Source organism: Anthonomus grandis, chromosome 3, assembly GCF_022605725.1.
Source record: "Anthonomus grandis grandis chromosome 3, icAntGran1.3, whole genome shotgun sequence".
Classification (NCBI taxonomy): Eukaryota; Metazoa; Arthropoda; class Insecta; order Coleoptera; family Curculionidae; genus Anthonomus; species Anthonomus grandis.
Genome location: NC_065548.1, coordinates 20,034,105 through 20,055,422, shown reverse-complemented (window position 1 = coordinate 20,055,422; position 21,318 = coordinate 20,034,105). Strand labels below are relative to the sequence as shown.

The 21,318-nt window shown below is 32.7% G+C and overlaps 1 protein-coding gene across 1 annotated transcript; it reads right to left on the bottom strand.

Annotated features, from left to right (window-relative positions):
- Positions 1-962: 962 nt before the first annotated feature.
- On the bottom strand, positions 963-20,482 carry LOC126734511 (centromere protein S-like). Its single transcript, XM_050438176.1, has 4 exons — positions 20,323-20,482; positions 10,662-10,819; positions 5,228-5,294; positions 963-1,160 (listed from the first exon to the last, which is right to left on the bottom strand). Exons 1-4 carry the CDS (start codon positions 20,335-20,337, stop codon positions 1,053-1,055), a joined length of 348 nt encoding a protein of 115 aa, XP_050294133.1. The 5' UTR covers positions 20,338-20,482; the 3' UTR covers positions 963-1,052.
- Between the last annotated feature and the right edge of the window lie 836 nt (positions 20,483-21,318).

Here is a 21,318-nt window from a genome sequence, read left to right as displayed (position 1 = left end):
TTAAACATCATTGTTTTACTATAAAAAAGTTCGCAATTTGTATCAGCACATTATTTAATAAAAAAAAGTAAACGATTCCAATCCATAACCAATCCAAATTCATTCTTTGGTATAATTCGTTAATTAGTTTTTAGTTAGACGCAATTGTCAATTGTATTTTTTTTCCAATTAGTCTACTAATTGTCCTGCTAGTAATCCGGTTATTCAAGAATTGGTGTATGAGTACAGCTTATTTACATACTTAAATGTCTAAATTAAGTCAAAGACAGTTTAAATTTTATTTCTTGATAGATACAATATTAGAACGGATGATTTACGACATTTAAAGACAGAATCTCGATTTATCGTATATATATTTTGTATGTCCATATTCTTAGGTTTTGTTTATAAGGTGAAGGTAAAAAAAGTTTTTATATAGTTTTATAAATTTTAACTAGTTACCTCCACCTGTTCCTTTTGAAGAGAAATGACAATTATTACGATTGTTTTTATTTCGTTTTAATTATGTTGTCGGGTGTATGTTTTTTAAAGAAACCTTTTAAAAGTGTATTTGTATTTTAAAATTTTAGAAATTTTAAAGAAATGTATGTTTGTCTTTTATCCAAGTATATTTGACAATTTTCGTTTTAACTAATGTGAGCACCTTAGTTCTTTTATAATAATAAGTGAGCGTGCTTGTTAGGACCTAATGCATTTACCCCATCTCCCCCTCACCCCTTTTTGATTTTTAGCCCTCGACCTGATGTTGAGATAAGTTTTGTAATCGCGAGACCGGTCGTCACAAAATAAAAATAGGAATTTTCTGGAGAAATAAGACCTTTTTTACCTTCACCTTATTATCGTATGCTTGTAAAGACAATATGAAATACTAAGTTATAAGTTTAACCACTATCTAAAAAAATATATATATTTTGAAATAAATATTTCAAAATCTGTAACATTTAAAAATAAAGTACAAACACTCCAATGTTTATAGCTAGCTATACACTGATAGCTGAACTTTTTCTATTCACAAAAAAATACAGGCGCAGTTTGTATAATATTATAAGTGTTCAACTAGTACTATTGGTAGCTTTCCTTTTCCTTTTGGCAGTAGCTGCAGTTTCTTGAGGAGGGCGGTTGTCCAATAGAAATTGTGCTTTTTCATTAATCATTTGTCTCTAAAAAAAAGGTTATTTAACAGTAAACATTCACATATATAAAATAAATTTTTGCAATGGAAAAAAAAAACATTTTATTTAAGTGTTTACTTTAACATGTACATGTATAGTCTATACCTCACTGAAAAAGCTATTCAGTAGTTTTTGAAGGAAAAACATATAATGTGCAGTTCAATCAATATACTAAATGACTACAACACATAAGTACAACCCATCAAAAAGGTTGTGCTTAAAATGTCATGAAATATGTATATTGCAACTCTTATTGAGTCCGTAATAGGAAATCAAGCCTACATTGAAGAATGAAACTTTTTATATTAATTACAAAGAGGTTTTGACCCAGTATCCGATAACTAATACTTCAAGTATTAAAGATTTCTAAAATTCGTCCTCTAATAATTAACTTTTTGGATTAGAAATTAACGTACTTCTATACAACTGGATAAACCTGGTTGCATATCTATACATAATTATATCTTTAACCCTCATTGAATTTAAAAAGGTTATATTTTAAGGATAAATACAAGATTATAAACAGGATGTACTAATTCCTACCACAAAATATTCACCTGAATTTTTTATTCTAGGTTATTGGGATCAGTGAAACCAGATTTGAGTAACGTGAATAATGTGGTGGAAGAAGAGAAACTTACTAATAGTGAGATGCATCACACAGGATTCAATCCAATACAAGCTAAATCTATCAACAACCTGGATTGATTACAAAAAGCATTTGGTGCAAGATCGCATGAATTACTTTTGCATCCATAATAAATCCTTCTTAAGTCCATGACACTCTGGCATTCAATATTTATCATCACAGCTGGAACCACAAGTATTAACTGAAACAGTTTTATCAAGAAAGTGGTCTTTCAATTTACTACTGTTTTGTAAATCTTTGCTACCTATTTATGTCTTTGATAAACCTGCAGTTATCATTGTGGTAACACATATCGGGGGCTTAGAACTAGAACTAGGTCAAATCTCACAAAACGACATTATTTAGAAAATTAATTTTTAATGATGCAATATTTTTCGATATTTTTTTTCTGTATTATTGGTTAATATTTTATTTGCTTGTGGAAAATGCAAAGTTTTATGGAAATTACACAATTGTTTCTACAAAAATCCATTTGGTTTATGGCTAAACAAGTTATCTACTTGTGTTATTGATATTTTAGTTACTAATTTAATTAGTTATCTAGTTGTGAATAAAACAATTTAAAGGCAATATTTAAAGCAATTTTTATTTATAAAGTAATATATTAATATTAGCAACAAAAAGGAACGACTACTTTAAACCAGCTAAGCAGTTTCAAATCCAAATTCCTGACAATTCTTTTTTTAATTTTTAGGTTTTCTTTGTGTGGTAGATTTACAAAAAATGGCTTAGAGGAACCTGTTTGAATAGAGAATTCAAGTCATCATACTTTTCTTTTGATATTAGTAAGACAGACCCTAAACAGACTCAGGACCTAAACGTACTCTATCAGGTAGGTTCTCAAGAGAACTAGGAATTGGGATGGTACTTGGTACAGAGGTACACAATGACACAAATTCGTTGGTGTAAATATTATTTCCACCTACTAAAACCCATCACCCCGTATGAAGGGGAAACGCGCACCGTTCGAAGCCATCATTGACGCATGCACGCATTACAAATTGTAATTGGTCAAATTCAATTAAGTCTGATTCGCGGTGCATTCAAAACCCTTTCAATGCGGCAATCCTAAACAAACTATGTCAGCGGAGAAACGAACTATTTGATAAATTATATAGTTGAAAAATTAGTAGGAGAAGTCTTTTCTCCTATAAGTTTATAGCGCTAATCCCCTAATTTCAGGAGTTATGCATTTCGGCAAGTGTTCTTGCCATCATCAGACTTGGGTTACTTAGACAAATTCTAAACAATAACAAACAATACTTGAATAGTCATTGACTAAACATAACCATAACGAACAATACTTGAATAGTCATTGACTATTCAAGTATTGTTTGTTATTGTTTAGAATTTGTGTAAGTGTTAGGTAACCCAAGTCTGATGATGGCAAGAACACTTGCCGAAATGCATAACTCCTGAAATTAGAGGATTAGCGTTTTATTTGTGAAGAAAATACTTCCCCTACTAACTTTTCAATTTTATATTGACTCCACTTCAGAATGAACTTCTTCCTTAATTATATAGTTATTGCATTAAATAGAGCAGCCATAGTAGACCAGGTCAATACCCGTTTCAATAAAAAAAATGAGTTACCTAGTTATAAAACTAAACCCACGATATGTTCTATATGGACGATTTTCATTGAACTTTGTAACCGCAGTGACCAAGATTTACGCGGGACATTGATATGGAATTCGAAATCGATAGACGTACTCTTCTTAAACTTTAGAAGTGTTAAAAAAGCAGGAATTATAAAAGTAATATACAAATATGAAAATTGTTATTTTTCACGAGCAATTAAGTTGGCGAGCTACTAAGATAGAAGAACTAAAGACAAAGAACAGAAGAACCCTGATTGCAGTGCCAATACGGTGTTCTTAATTACTGATGTAGGAGGTTACAAATACTCGATACACCAGGAACTTCAAAAAATAGCAAAAGATGCAGAAAGTGCTAGTTTTTGGGTACCTTCGCTTATCTAGGAAACTAAATTTCGCCGAAAATCACTAAATCAAGAAACGTAAGAAGTGATTTTCGATACTTGATTTTAGGATTTTTGATTTTTTCTCTAAATTATAAAACTTATCAAAAAAGAACTTACCGGAGCTTCAACACATTAACACAACTTTCACAATATAAACATTTACCAATATAGTACACCAAAAATTTTATCATATAGTACCGTGTCTTGTATAATAACGAATGTCATCTATTTTAACATAGCGCTAATGTCCAACATTCAGTGAGTAATCTATGATTTGTCAGTATTTAATTTATGTGTTTTATTTATAGATGTCACTATCCATCTAATTTATTTATATTTTAAATACTGTTAGTTTTTTGCCATTCTTTAAATATTTATAATGTGAATGTTGTGTCAAATGCCCCGGTAAGTGTTCTTTTTAAGTTTTATAATTTAGGGACAAAAATTAGGTTTTCCATTATAGGTCTGATGATGCCCTTAAGGCGAAACATGTCGCCATAAATACTAGATTAAAGACATTAAGTGATACCGTAGATTTACAGTTTTTATTCTAACCTGGATTAAAAGTATCTTAGAGAACCATGGATCACTTTTTTGAGACATATGTTGGTATGTTTATTCGACGATAAACCTCAAACATACAAATTGTACAAAATAGAAATTATCTCGTTTGTAAGTTTATAATTATTATGTAAAGAAAAAAAACGCTTAAAATAAAATAGGCGACATTTTACTTAGTTTATTCTGATTGCAGTTTTTTATTAATAAGGGCAATATTTGAATCTTAAAATAAACAAAAAGGAGACGAAGATTGCTTCCGATTTAATTTAAATAATTTAAATTATCTAAATATTAAAATTTTACTAAATAAAAAAAATATATGGTGTTACTCTTAAAATATATTAAAATTAATGTTTGAAAACTTCTAATTAATAGTTCCGTTTACCGGATATATATCAACACTTGCGCCACCTAAATATTTTATTTGCACACACCCATTCTCAGATATCCGAATGCTATAATTCACTATATAACCATTGTTTTAATAATAAAACATGATTCTATTACTAAAATCAACCAATATTTTCGAAGCAAGAGGAAACCGATTTTAAATTTATGAAAACATCATAGCAAATCATTTCTAACTTTAAGGCTAGAGCATAATATCCCGATTTAAACAATACATCGGAAATTGTTAGGTACACATTAAACGTTTATATTTTCAAATATTCATGCTTCCGAAAGCATAATGATTGAACTGCCATTTTCTAAATATATCGCTAACTTATTATTTAGTTTATTATTTATAAGCGTGTTATTTCTCGCAATTTTGTTGTCGTCAAAAATATTGAGAAGTGCTTAAATAATACAGTTTAAAAATCAATATTCATTGTTTTATTTAAGTAAACAAATCGGACTTACCAGAGATTCGTTGCGCCTGACAAGGAGTTTTACATCATCCACATTAATAACGGATCTTTTTGCATGCCTAAAATTATGTATAAATTGGTAGTATAGGTTTAATAAACAGTTCAAATTAATATATTAAGCAAAATGCATATTAATAACCACTAAAATAAAACATCATGCATAACTTAACCGATCATTTAAAATTTACATATAAAATATAACACTAATGATTGGGCATGTCAAGATACTTGAAGTTAATTGAATATTTTCTGAGTTTTGATTGGAAAGAGCATATTTTTAATCAAAATAACTTGCTAATTTGCTATATTATATATGTATATAAAAGGGAAGAAGTATATTAAATAAAATTGAATTTTGTAGAGGCATGTAAGTAAAAAGTGAAAAAATTAAAAGGTGAATGGATTATTACTCTTTACTGACACATATACGGCCATAAATTATTTTAAATACATATTATTTTAAGATATCGATAAAATATAATTTATTTTAAAAGTAATTATAGGCAGATAAGCTAAAAGATTAAGAAAATTTAAATATTTTAACTATAGTAGAGTTAATTTTTTAAACGTACTTTAAACTCTTTAAAAACTATATCATATATCTAAAGAAATTTTTTTCTCATTTAAGAGTAATCGTCCGCGCCTTTCTGTCATCCGTACAGGGTATTTTTTTGCATTTATCTATAAGTATAAATATAAGAAAAAAAAATTGGATAAAAAAGTTACTTGGCTTTTTAAAACTTCTCCAAAATATAAAGTCTAAAACTAGTATTTTTGAGAAGATATTTTGTTTATATAAAATCAGAGAAAGAACCTCTTGATTTGATTTCAAAAATATAAAATAAATCAAAATTTAATCCAATCCTTTCTAAACAACAAAAAAGTCTATGTCTGCAATTAGTTGTTCATAAATTGCACAAATTAAAAATTTTATTTTCCAGTTTTAAAGTCAAATGAATTACGGAGGGACGTAATATTAGATCATCGTTTTGCAAAATTAAAACAGGCAGATCAATTCCTCCAAAAATACACATGAGTCAATCAAAATATACATCTAAAGCCTCTGATATATTTAGTTTGCTTTTATTGCAAAACAATCCAACGTCAACTTAGACCACTGTTACTAAATGTGTTTGTTAAACCTTAACCAACCTATTGTCAATCAATAAGCCTAAAATGTACTAAGACTGGTCAAAACCATAGGCTGTCACCCCAAACAAACACCTTATGAGTAGGACTACTACAGCTATAAACTTGTTATGTCTTGTGACGCAGTCAAACGCCTTTGTGAGATCACAAAATTTATTACAGCTGCCATATCTCTATTATTAGGGTTGAGGTAAAGTTTTTCAATGTATGAAAAATGGAATCATTAGTATTCTTGGAAGAATAGAAACGAACTAGGATTTATTTAGTACAATACAATAATATACAGGGTGTTCATTTGAAAACTTCCCACCACGGATTTATCGAAAACCACTGTTTAAAAAAAAACGCCGAAATACGTCAAAAGGTTTGTCAAGGAGGACAACTTTCTAGCCTAAAATTACTTCACCCCCTTTCACCCATTGCCCCCCAAGGTCATTAAAAATTTTAAATGGCAAGGGGTATCGAGTAATAGCTTGTTTAAAAGGTCTTTAGAAGTCTTTTATTTTGGCGTTTGATTTTTTTAAATCGGTCGATTCATTTTCGAGAAAATTAGAAAAATCTTTGTTTATCTTAATTTGTTCAGATAGAAAACAAAAACATGAAAATATCAGTTTTTATTTCAATAAGTGTTCAAAATGTTGCCCGTTTTTGGCCAAACAATGATATAGGCGATGTTCAAATTCCTGACGGACATTTTCAAAAACATGTTGTGGGATATCAAGGCAGCTGTCGATGATGCGTTGACGAAGTTCATCCAAACTTTCAGGTTGGGGAGTAAACACAATAGATTTCATATGACCCCATAGAAAAAAATCTAACGGCGCTATATCAGGAGATCTAGCAGGCCATTCTATAGGCCCCCTTCGCCCTATCCATATATCTGGAAACTCGTCGTCTAGCCATTGCCGAGCGGGAAGAACATAGTGAGGAGGAGCGCCGTCTTGCTGAAAATATATTTCAGACTCATCAAGTATAGGGTTTCCATCATCATCGATTTGGTTTTCAATGGATTCAGTGATAAGCGGATTGATGGTATTTTCCAACATATCCACATAAATGTCTCATTTATTAAATTATTAAATTATTTAAATTTCCGTTAATAAATAATGGCCCAATCACTTTATTTCCTAAAATGCCTGCCCATACATTAATTTTTTGAGAGTACTGGGTATGCCCTCCTACAAATGCATGAGGATTTTCATTGCTCCAATATTTACAGTTATGCTTATTAACAAGTTCATTTAGATAAAATGTGCATTCATCGCTGAAGCAGATATTCTTTCCATGAATATTATTATCATTAATCGCTTCAGTCATTTTTTCACAAAACTCAACTCGCCTATCGAAATCGTCTTCGGTTAACTCTTGCAATATTTTCATTTTGAATGGATGAAATTTATGAAGTTTGGTAACTGTGTGAACATAGCCTAATTAAATACCAGTGGCAGCAACAATTTTGCGTAATGAAGTATTAGGATTTATTCCAAAATGACCCACAACTTGAGCGGCTTCATCCAAACTTCGCCGATGATCACGTTTTTTATTTGCAACGGATCCAGTTTCAGTAAACTTAGTAACAAGGTCCAAAACATACCTATGCGAAGTTAACTTCTCCGGATGTCTGGCGTTAAACGTGACGGCAGTTTGCCGAGCAAATTGATTTTGGGCACCATTAATTAGAATAATTTCCACTCTTTCGGCTAGTGTGTAAACCATTTTGGAAGTAAAATCTTCAATTCAATAAATAAATTTTTACTATTCCAAGACTGTCACTAATGTAACTGACGGCAAAATAAATTCTTTATTTTCCTTAGCAACTATAAATAACTAAGTAGGTATAACAATAAATACAGTTCGCGCAGGATATCTGTGTTGATGAAAAGAATGCGGAAAAAAATTCAGGTTATTATTTAGTTTTTTCCACGTCTAATCTTCAGAATTGCTGTTTATGTTGGTAGTTTCCGTTTTAAATTATAAACGAATTGTAGATTTGGCAAACCCTAACGGGCAACATTTTGAACACTTATTGAAATAAAAACTGATATTTTCATGTTTTCGTTTTCTACAGTGTGTCCCACTTAAGGGTTAGCCACCCCTCTAAAATTTTTGTTTCTTGACCAATTTTCAAAAACTTTTTTTTGTTGGATAGATGGTCAAAAATGGCACTTATGAGCCAAGTTCGACATTTAGAGAAAGCAGGTCATGGCCTACTGTATTCAAGTTTGAAGTGCGAAAAATCGAGAAGTAGTATTAGCGATATTTATTTTTGAAAAATGGTACTGGATTATTGTTCAGGACCACTTAAAACATAAGTGTACCAAATTTGGTTATGATAGTATACAGGGTGTTGAAATAAATTGGAGTCAAATTTTTAAAAGGCGCAATAACATTCTTAATCAAATACGAATATTTTTTTAAATTTTTGGCTAATTGGGATGCGTCTTGAGAACACAAAGGTTGGAAATATCCTTCAATAAACAACAATCGATCATATTGTCATACTATTTTGGGCTTCATAATAATACAACTTCATTTATAAATTTTTTAGTTATATTTCATTGTTAGTTTGCAATTCATACTTCACTAGTTACTTAATAATGTAATGTAGGATAAGCAGCAAAAACTGAAAATAATTACCTTAAGGAATTACCTAACACCAAAGATAATAATACTACTAGTATTTTATCTTTGCTAACACTCAAATTGAAAAATTAATGCCACAAAACTAAATATTAGTTCCTTCAATATGTCCTCCATTAATTCTTATACATTTTTCTATGCGTCTTCTGTTGTTTACTACCACCCTTCTTAACTGTACCCTGCTTATTTTATTACAATCTTGTCTAATGCGATCACAAATATTATGTAGAGTTTGCGGTCTTGATTTGAACACTTTGTTTTTAAGGGTTCCTCAAAGAAAAAAATCTAAGGGAGAAAGGTCGGGGGAACGTGCTGGCCACTGAATTAATGGACTGTTTCGTCCTATCCATCGATTCGGATAATTCTGACTTAGCCAATTCCGCGCTACCACTGCATTGTGGATAGGCGCACCGTCAAATTGTATGTGTAAGTTTCTTGTTTCGGCTAACGGCAAATCATCGATTACGTCACTAAAATCACCTTCCAGGAATAGAAGAAAATTAAGTCCATTTAGATTTTCATTTTAAGAAAAACGGCCCGATTATACGTTCGTTATTGTATCACCCAATGGGGATTTACGTTACTCCACATTCTAATATTTTGAGATGACACAATGCCGTTTGTAGTAAATGTTGCCTCATCGGTGTATAAAATATTTTTCAAAAATGTAGGGTTAGCCAAATACTCGCCTTGTAACCACAAACAATATTCCATCCTGCGTTCTTCATCCCCGTGTTCCAAAGTGTGAAGGATTATAGGCTTGAAAGGCTTCTTGTTATTTTTCTTTAAACACCTCCATATGCAATTTTTGGAAATATTTAAGTTGGCACTAGCAACTCTAATGCTAGATTGCGGATTAGCATTAAAGTATTCAAGAATTATTTGGTTATTATTATTTGCTCGATTACGATGTAAATGAGGACGTACTCCGCCTACTGAACCAGACTGAAACCCGTAGTTTATTCTGGCTATTGTTGAATGGTGGATATTTTTACCAGGATGTCTCCTGTTAAATTCCGCCGCAGCTTCACAAAATGTTCTCTCCATCGCTAACTAGCCGCACTACTTCAACTCTTTCGTTCAAATTATAATCACCCATAATTGTTCGACAAGCAGTCAAAATGAACTAAATGCATGAAAACTTTGACAAACTGTCAGGAACATTTTCTTTCATAGCATACTTGGGTAAAATTCCCACAAAATAATTTTTAACCAGACACAATCATATCAAACAAACTCATAAAAAAAAACAAACAAATTGAGCCCAAAATAGAATGATAATATGATCGATTGTTGTTTATTAAAGGATATTTCCAACCTTTGTGTTCTCAAGACGCATGCCAATTAGCCAAAAATTTAAAAAAATATTCGTATTTATAAATAATTTTATTATAAATAATTAATTCGTATTTCTAAAATATTTTGATTCAAATGTTGAAAATCGTTTATCATAATTTTAAAGATTAACTTACCAACCTTTTAGTTAAATTTGGTATTTACCAATACATATTAGGAAACTGACTGATCATGAAATATTTGTTCTCGGCGATCATAAATTAATCTAATACTCTAAACAAAAAAAGTCGTACTGCATATATTGAAAAGCTATGACATTCTTATATACGCAAAAAACTTACTTTCCAAATGCTTCCAGATCTGCTCCATACAAATTTAACTTCTTGTACGCCATCTCAGCAATAAGGTGTAATGCATCCGTTTCAAACGTCATATTAAAATGTTCTCCTACTTCATTTGAAATATTTTTCGAGTAAGTGTAAATATGCTGTTTCATTTTCTGAAATAGACAAAACACGTTGTAATTAATTTACATGTCAATGGAAGGAATCATAGAACTGGAATTTTGTGTTAAAGTAAAATAACAGTGAGCATGAAAGTATTTTTGCAAAAAAAAAAAACATTAATTTTTAACTTAAAGATTATTGGAGATACTGATTAATTAAATAACGCATTTAACAGGTCTTGAATATCACCAAATCTGCAACCAATACCTGTTAAATAAATTCTTATTGAGGAAGTTATTTTTTTTTTGCAAAAGCGCCTAATTACTTTTCGTCCTTTAGTTTAAAGTCTATTGTAGGACTTAAACAAGAATAAGTGCAAGACATTTAAAGACATGAGAGGCAAACTAATTTCGTCTAACATGGTCTGCATCCTGGTCCATGGTATGTTCCCATCCTATTACGTTTCAGAGTTTTGCTCATCAGTGACATCAAGGAAGAGTTCGACTTGTTTTAGCTGTGATTCACATTATAATAGCTACTATAGACAAAAAGGTTTTTTTTAAGAATTTTCTTCTATAATATTCCACAAACTCACACCTAACAAGTAATAAAAAAGCCGAAACCTGAATAGGGCTGCCACCTATGAACGAATTCCCAAACGTAACTAAATAAAGGAAAGGAAATCTTCCTTCTCCCGCGCTTTAGCTAAATGGGACAAGTTAATTTTGAATAAGTAGAGGCATCAACTTGTTTTTATAATATCAGTAGGTTTAATTTATTTTTTCTTATATTCAAATTATTCAATAAGAAATTTGGACTAAAATACAATAAAAATACAAGGCATTTATAAAATTTTAAAATTATGTTTAATAAGCAATGAATATAATGCTCAGGTAATAAGCCTTATCATTAGGTAATTGTGAACCTGTGCGACAAAAAAACTTAATGTCAAAGTTTCGACATTTATTTCTTTGCTAAGGGCTCGAACTCTCTACGTTAGAGTTCTTGGCAATACTGTCACTTTTATTATATTTTAGTTAACTTCCTGAATGTATTTAATAAAAGAAGTGTTAAAAAGAATATACTAAAAGTAAAATGTATAACAATATTTCGTCTTGGCAAAAGTTTTTTCGCCAAATACAGTGTTAACATGCCAGCAAATTAATCTTTTGGAAAATTTAAAATAAAATTAATTGACTAAAGTCTAAGCAATTAGGTTAGAACAGGATTAATATAGTTAGTTATTATTTCTATAACAAATATAAAAGCTGGTCTAGTTTTTACAATGGAAATTACAACAGCTGATTCTTATTTTTAGTATATTAAACCTGCTCCTTGCCTTAAAAAAAAAATTATAAACCTTGATCCTTACAATATTAAAAAGTAACAAACTACAAAAAGATTGGTAAGGATTTACTCCTGACATCTATAATCTGTAGATTTTCTTAATCTGCAAAATTTGCAAATACTAAGCATTTTAGCTCAATATAACTCAGCTTAATGGCTAGAAGCTTTTCAAAAACATCTTCAATTTAAGCAGGGCTTCTTATAAATAAAAAACTACCCTGGTGAACAAATCAGGAACTAAACAGATATTGAAAATAGTGAATTATAAAGACAATGCTGAATGAAATATAACAACTGTCATGTACCATCCTAATAAATTGGAACCTAATTTTTTTTATGATAAACATTGCTGTGTCCAAAATATGTGGAGGATTTTAAGCTATTTATTTATTTATTTAAGTACAAGGCTCCAATAACAGGAAAGCATACAAAATCTTAGTGAATTTAAGAATACAAGTAAGCGCTTTGCAAATTGTTACACTTTCACTAAACCTAACAAATAGTCAAAGTCAAACTCAAAATATACTTTATTTGCTAAGTTCACAAACTTGTGCTAAAGCTTCCTAATCCTAGAATTTATAATACTAGTATTTATTTGGTTATACAGGATACAGGACAAAAACAGAATACAGAATCAATTCTGATTGTACATAGAAGCATATATATAATTAATTTTAAATATTAAAATGAGTCACTAAAATACTCTTCAATGCTGCAGTAAGCTCTTGGAAAGATTAATTTCTTTAGTTCTCTCCTAACCTTTTTAAGGTCTGTAACAGTCCTAATCGAAAAAGGAACATGATTAAATATTCTACGACTAATAAATATAAGAGAGTTTCTCGTAAGTGAGGAGGTGGGGATTGGAAGAGATAAGTTGCCCACTTGACGAGTATTATGACTGGTGCAGGATGGTGGACTTACGGACTTATGTATGAGTGTTGCAGTTTCCAATATAAAGAGTGAGAAAACTGTTAAAATTCTTTCAGCTACAAAAAGAGGTCTACAAGAGACTCTCAGACCAACACCACACAGATACCTTAGTGCTTTTTTCTGAATAGTAAAAATTATGTTAACGAGTCCCTTGGAGCACAAACCCCAAAACGGCAACCCATAACGGAAAGGCAAAATAAACTGAACGAGCAAACAAACCCCCCCCCTAACTCATGCCTGGCAACCCTGACTGCAAAACAACCAGGAGAAAGTTTAGCAGCGAGGCCTAAAACGTGGTTGTCAAACCTTAAACTCTCATCAATGAAGAGGCCGAGAAATCGACAATAATCCCCACCATGTAGTGGGCTCTGCTCATGAAACAAAAAACCCTCTACATTACACTCAAACCCCAGAACAAAAGTCTTATCAACATTGAATACAAGCTGATTGCAGATGCACCACTCTTTAATTTTGTGAAGGTCCTCTACTATGAGAGATCTGACTACTTTTTGATCTTTGTTATGCCACAGAATTGTAGTATCATCAGCAAACTGAACCACTAGTCCATGCAGTGATAGAGAGCTTAAATCATTAACGTATAATAAAAATAAAATAGGACCTAACACTGACCCTTGAGGTACACCACATTTAAGGTGTGCTATCCCTGACGAAAATCCAGATGCAACCACCCTCTGGGTGCGACCAGACAGGTATGACTTCAACCACCCCAAAACCACTCCCCTAAATCCGTAAAAATCAAGCTTTCACAGCAGTATTTCATGATCCACACAATCGAAGGCCTTGGACAGATCACAGAACACCGCTGCTGCAGCCTCCTTGGAGTTACATTACTTGGAGACACACTCTCCAAGAATCTGAAAATGGCATCCTGCGTGCCCTTAGATGACTGAAATCCATACTGATTAGGGGACAGCACATTGTATTTGGTCAAAAAAGAGACAATTCTCTTTTTTGCAAGCCGCTCCAGAACCTTGGAGAGGATAGACAAAATTGATATGGGACGGAAGTTAGAGGGTCGGTCCAAGCTACTACCTTTATGAAGAGGGATAATCATAGCTTCCTTTAAACAGGATGGGAACTCGCCCTGAAGCAATGACTGATTGATTGCCCAAACCAAAGCACCTAAAGCGCTCGCAGGCAGAAGTGACAGCAGACGTGAAGAGATATCGGGTATGTACCGTTATCAACTGTCAGTACTGAATTTACTGGACGTCGTTCCGATATTTGTTTCAGTTTACTGATTCAGTACTGAATGACGTCATAAAAGCGTCAGTGACGTCATTAATCTTTACTGGATTGACTGGGGATAAAAGCTACTGTAGGGACAGTAAAATAGTGGGGTAATGTCAAAACTGTCAGAAGTGTTGTTGATGTTGATTTCTTGAATCTTCTTGTTTACGTAAAAAATTATTTTCTGCGTCTATTATTCTTAGCATCTTGCTTTTTTCAGTCATATTTATTTTATTAACAAATGTGGTCTGGTTTTAATAAAGCAAAACGCCGTACCGGAAAACAAAACAGAAACAGGTAATTTGGTTTTATAGGTTATGTTGTGGTTGTGAAAACAGTGCTGAAAACTGTTCCTTTTTTGGAGCAAAACAGCACGCTGTATAAAATCGGAACGACAAATTACAGTAAAATCAGCACAGTACAATCCTGTACTGACAGTTGAAAACGGTACATACCCACCATCGGAACCCGAGGACCTATGATTCTTCACTGAATTGTTTTAAGGACCTCGGTGGCATCTACAAGGTGGAAAAAGAATGATTGGTTGATAGCATTCCGATTAAGATACCGCAATGGATCGCCGTCACTGGGAACTGCTTCCAGTACCTTCTCAGCAATATTAGAAAAATAGTCATTGAAATCATCGGGCCCCAAGTCCGATTCAGCCAACCGCCGATGACAAGACTGCCTACATTCGTTAATGATTAACCAACTTTCCTTCTGTCTGTTACCGGACGAGTCTAAGCGCTCATTGTAGTACAGGTTCCTTTCTGACTTTTATCAGACGCCAATAAATTTTCCGATAATCCTGAAAATAAGACCTGATGAATTGATTCTCCATAGATTTGCGAAGTCTTGCTAAGCATCGCAAAATTTTGGGCAGATGTTTTTAGTCCCGCGGTGATCCATGGTTTTCGTCTCTTGGATTTAAGTCTAACCAAGGAAAAGCAGATATTATTTATTTTATCACGTAATGTATAATAAAAGGAAGAAAATGGTTGTGGAGCAGCCTTAATTGCATTCCAGTTAACAGACGAAATGGATTGAGAAAACAAATTTAAATTGTTCCCACTAAATACTCTCCCAATGCGGCGGCCAGATTTGTTTTTAAAGTAACCACTAACCAGGGAATTGGACATACACCCCCTCGTGATCCGATATACCCACTGAGTGCACTGAACAGGTAACACCGTCCAAATTACTACAGAAAAAATCAATAGTGGTCGATGAAGAGGACGAAATACGAGTGGGTGCATTAACATGCATGGTGAGTGCAAATGATTTGAAGAATCCATCAAGAGAAATTCTTTGCGGTAAGGAAACCTCCGAATAATTAATATTAAAATCTCCAGCCAAGATAACACGCGAGTGAATAGGGAGCTGGGACAAAAGACAATCTAACCTGTCAAGAAACACACTGATATCCCCAGAGGGTGGGCGGCATATACAACTAAGGTGATTCCTGACTGTTATGAAGATTTTTAGATGATCTGCATATGCAAGATATTTACAAATTGAAAAACATTGACGAATATCATTTAGAAATATTGAAAACAATATCAGTCCAAATGAGAACCCTGCGCTACATCTGCAGTTACAATAGTGCAAGAAGACTTTACTCCATTTATGGCGCCATATTGAGAGCGATTCATTAGATAATTTTTAATAAGGTTGAGAAGGGCCTCATGCACACCGAAATTCTTTAACTTTATGAAAAGTGTAGAGTGATGAGTGATCAAAAGCCTTGGAAAAGTCGGTGTACACGGCACGTGTTTCCAGACCTTTTTCCATAATTTCGTTTACACTCTAAATAAATGGTATTAGGTTCGTTATTACTGATAACTACTTCTTTGACCCTAAAAAATTGTTGCTTTATTAGTAAAGATTCCAATAGCTTACCAAAGTGACTAAGTAAGGAAATAGGTCTGTAATTTTTAACAGAATTTATTTCCCGAGACTTGACTACAGGCACAATTTGAACTATTTTCCGAGTATTCGGAAAATATGCCGCTGAAGAAACATTGATTGTACAAGATATGCAAAGGCTCGTACAAGTTAGGACAGGACTAGACCAGGTCCCTTTCTAGGATCTTAGGTTCTGATTAATATTATTAATTACAAAACATTCCTGACATTGCCTAGGCTTAATTAAAGCTGGTGTATCAGAAGGTTCAAAGACTCCACTAAAATATTTTGAGATAACTTCACTAATGTCAACACAATTCGAAGCTTCCTGATCATTAAATTTAATTTTTAATGGAATGAAAAAATTACCAATGAAAAAATTACCAAAAATATTCAATATCCTTGACAATGTTTTTTCGGTTTTTTAAACATACTCCTTATAGTCATTGCGTATATTACGCTTTACTTTTTTGTGAAAATTTGAGAAGTTGTCGTAATTGGCTTGTCTTCGGTGCAGTTTCCACATTTTATGTGCCCTTACTTTACATATAATTAGGCTAATTGTGTGCTTAGAAAACCATAAAGGGTACTGGCTCTTGTTGATCTTTTTGATTTTAGAGATATGGTTGATAACAATAACATCTAAAACTTCATAAAAACTTGCAAAGTTAATATTTACATCTTTAGAAGTAAATTAGCAAGTACAAATTGGGAATGCTAGGTCGCATCTTATCAGTGTGACCTCTGGGGTTCCACAGGGTGGTCATTGTTCTCCCCTGTTGTTCAATATTTTCATTAATGATATTTTGGTTTGCCTTAAAAATAGTAATTTTTTGTTATTTGCCGATGATTTAAAGTTTTATAAGGTGATCAGTTCAGAACAAGACATGGTTCTCTTGCAAGATGATCTGAATAGATTGTGTGAATGGTGTGTTGGTAATAGTTTGGCTCTGAATGTGGGTAAATGCAGTTACATTAGTTTCTACAAAAGAAACAAACGGGTAACTTCCAAGATCGGGGTAGCTGTGGGCATGGTGGAGGACGAACAACAGGGCAGACAACTTATGCTAAACCTGGGCCTCGAAACAACAAATTTACAGGCAAGCATAATAGGAATACAAACCTGTGTCCAACTGATGAGAGAAGGGCTGCCAAGAGGCAAAACCTTCGCAATTTTCACAGGAGACCAGGCTGCAACACTTGCACTACAACAGTTCGAGACTAAGTCAAGGACTGTGCAAAGCTGCTGGGAGGATCTCAGGAACCTCGCCGAAGCGCAAAATAGGCCAGAGATAATCCTAGCAGAGAATATGGGCAACAATAAGGCTGCAAGAAGGGCTATCCAACTTGCAACCCAGGGAGCCAGCAACAGCCTGGTAGGCCCTGAACCAACATGTTGTGTCAGCGATAAGACCTGGAAGAGGGAAATCGGCAACTGGCTAATAAACCAGAACAAATTCTACTGGGAGCAGCTGCCAAAGATGGAACAATCCAAACAACTTATAGGCAGCCCACCTGATGCAATGAGGAGGACGAAAAAACTCTTCACATACTGTGCTTCTGTGAAGCATTTAATCAAACCAGGGCAACATTCCTGGGGGAAGAGAAACCTTCACCAGAGGGTATAAGAAATCTACCACTGGGCACAATCCTGGACTTCCTTGAAGCTACAGAATTGAACTTGTGGGACTAAACATATGGGACACAATAGGACTGCTTCTTAGCAGACCGCAGTGTAGGGAGCCACAAGGCACCACCCAGCGGTGGAGTTTTAGTGGGTATAGGACGAAACAGACTCGACACTGAGTCCCACACTACTGGGGGCGGCGCCGCGTAACCAGTGTTCATAAAGAATTTCTCCACCGACCCAAAAAAAAAATAAAATAAAAAAAAAAAAAACGGGTAACTTCCTCCTATACTATTGATAATGTTAATCTTAGGTACACTGAAGTAGTAAAGGACCTTGGTATATTTTTTGATGAACAATTGAATTTTAATACCCATGTAAATACTATTATAACTAAAGCATCTAAGGTCCTTGGTTTTGTCCTGCGCAATTGTAAGGATCTGTCGGTTGAAACTTGCAAAAGGTTGTACATATCACTTGTTGTCTCTTTGTTGGAGTATGGATCAATAATTTGGTCTCCTCTGTACATGAATAATTGTATGGCACTGGAGAGGGTTCAAAATAAATTTCTACGATTCTGCCTTTATAAACTTCGCATTCCAGTTCCTAATGACCATTGTTATGATGAAGCAATGAACTTGCTGAATATGCGGAGTTTACTTAAGAGACGCACTGAGAATGATTTGGTGTTTATTTATAAACTTTTGAATGGACTTGTGATTTGTCCCGAACTACTTAATAGGATTTCATTAATTATTCCATACCGTAATCTGAGGGCAAATCCATTGTTTTCTTTGCCTTATCATCGTACCAACTATGCTATGCACTCGCCTGTCGAAAGGACCTTGAGGCTGGTAAGCTCTACTGGAATTGAAGTTTTGGGAATTTCCTTATTACATTTTAGGAGTCTTAAAAAGAGTTTGTAGGATTTTGTTTTTTGAATTAATTTTGCTCCATGATTAATAATTTGAAATACATTTGATCATTGTCATTGATAATAATATATTTTGTTTTTTCTTAGCTAATTTTGCATTGTTAATTGTTCTGATTTTGAGAGAATATTGTTACTACTTGTAAAACGGTTTAATTATCCTTGGTATTAAGATTAAGTCTGATAATTATTGTTAATTAGTAATTAGTGGTTAGGTAGTATAGCTTTTATTTCTTTTTCAGAAATATATATATTTTTTGTAATGGGGTTGATCCCGTGTATAAATAAAATAAATAAATAAATAAATTATTTGTGCCACTGAGCTGAAGTGTTATTTTCATTGATGGTGTCATAATTAGCATTATTGAATTTTAACTTTGTATATGAGTTACTAACAATGTTTTTCTCCAATATTAATTAAAAATTTATTGCCAAAGACATGTGATTGCTATCTTCAGGCAGGATCCAAGTATTTATTAACAACTATGTTTGAAGAATTAGACATAATTAGATCCAAAATTTTACTGCGAGCATTAACAACATGATTAAATTGCTTTAGATTATTGAAGTAAAATAAATTGTATATATATGTATTATAAACAAGTAGAGAGAAACAATATACAGTTTTATTTTCCATTTTACCTTAACTTACAACTCCCCTGCAAGTATGATATCTAGATGTCTCTAATGAAATTGGCTGTATCTACCATTATCTATTAAAATTAGAAGAAATAGTACATCTTTTCTCAAAAAGACCCACCCGCTTACATTAAATAGTAATGAAATAAACTCTAAATCACAGGTCTCAAATTTATTAAATTAAAGTCAAAGGATTGCACATGTTTCCCCCACACTAGGATCATCATTAGATCCACTGTGTATTCACTAATAAAAGGAATGAAAAAAGAATCAGAGAACAATACTACATGATAAAGTCAAGGGTAGAAATTAAGTTAAAATTGGTAAAATCGGACAGAGACTAGTTACTACATATTAAAATTATATAAGCAACATTTAATAAATTTGAGACCTGTGACTTAGAGTGTATTTTATTACTCTTTCATTATCTATTAAGTAATTGTTTCAAATCGTTAAAAAAAAGACAAAGAAATTAAGAGAGTGATGATGAGTGAGAGTGATTATGCGAAATTATGTGTGGCTGATTATGTTTCATGAAAAGTAAAGATTAAAAAGTGAAGGTAAATTACTGTAAATTAATTTATTTCTGTAAATTAAAATATTCTGACAAACAAAATCTTATGTACATGTGCTATCTGGGGGATAAGACACAATTGTTATAAAGGTAAACTTATTATTGATAGATTTTTATCATCTTCTTAAAAAAAATTTCTGGTCTAGATTTGAATAGGAATTGAAACTATGTTGATAAGACAAACATTTTTAATTTATTAATTACCTAATAAAAGCTAATATGCTTTGTTTAAGTCCTAATGGCAGAAGCCGTAGAAGCCTATAGAGTATCACCTTCTAACTTGAAAAAAAACGTATCTAAAGTAACTGAAGTTCCCCAGCAGAATTGTAAATAATTATATTAAATACTTTACCTGTTCCTTGTCCATTCTGGACTGAATTTCTAGCTGTGTTTTTATACTTTTTTAAAACTAAGTAACTCGGTAAGTTATGGTTTGAAATTCAAATCTGTAAAACGTTGTTCCATCCATTCAAACCGGCAAAATGTTTATGCATAATCAAAATATAAACAGAAAACATATGATTACAAGTATTGAATGTTTGATGTGGGGATTAGACGCAAGATGACACTACTCGCACACCAAATAAAACGACAGGATTAAAAAGATTTACGTTAGTTCTGTATAAGTCCTATGATTAATAAACACATCTTTTCTTCTGAGGTTCATAATTTTTCTATATTATAGCATTAATATTAACAACACAAACAATAAATACATTATTGCCCCTGAACCATTTAGTAACAGAAATCTATAATTCGATATAGCTTTCTTTTTGCTAGTTCGTAAATCTCTCAACAGAGGGCAAAACTGTATGGTATGACTTATTTTTCCTAAAGGCCTCATCACACGATTTCTTACAGAATGCGAATCTGATTGAATCCATGCTTTTTGATTGGACAAGATATATAGGGTGACCTAACGAAAAGGTCACACGCTATTTATGAGTCTCCTGGTATATTTTCGGAAAAACGCTTGGACACGTCAATGTTTATTGCATGGGGACGTCGTTTCGTCTATAGCCCTATAAAAGAGGGTGATCACAAAATCGATATTTGCATTACAGTGCAGATTTCTAACTGGAAAACCATTTTGTTTTAATTCCCTATAAAGTTTGTAGTAACTTTTGTTCCTTAAAGTGTATACCTATCAACGATCGATATGAATATATTGGACTTTAGCTCCTGAGTAGATACTGTTTAGCCCTTCCCACTTCAGTTCCGACGAGAATACTTTCAAGAGGTAGCACGGCGCGTTGTCTGGTTTGGGGTTTGTTATACCCCACTTGTCGGTATTAGTTTCTGTTAGTTACTAGTTCCTAGTAGTGTTTATTATTTTTCCACTTTTCTC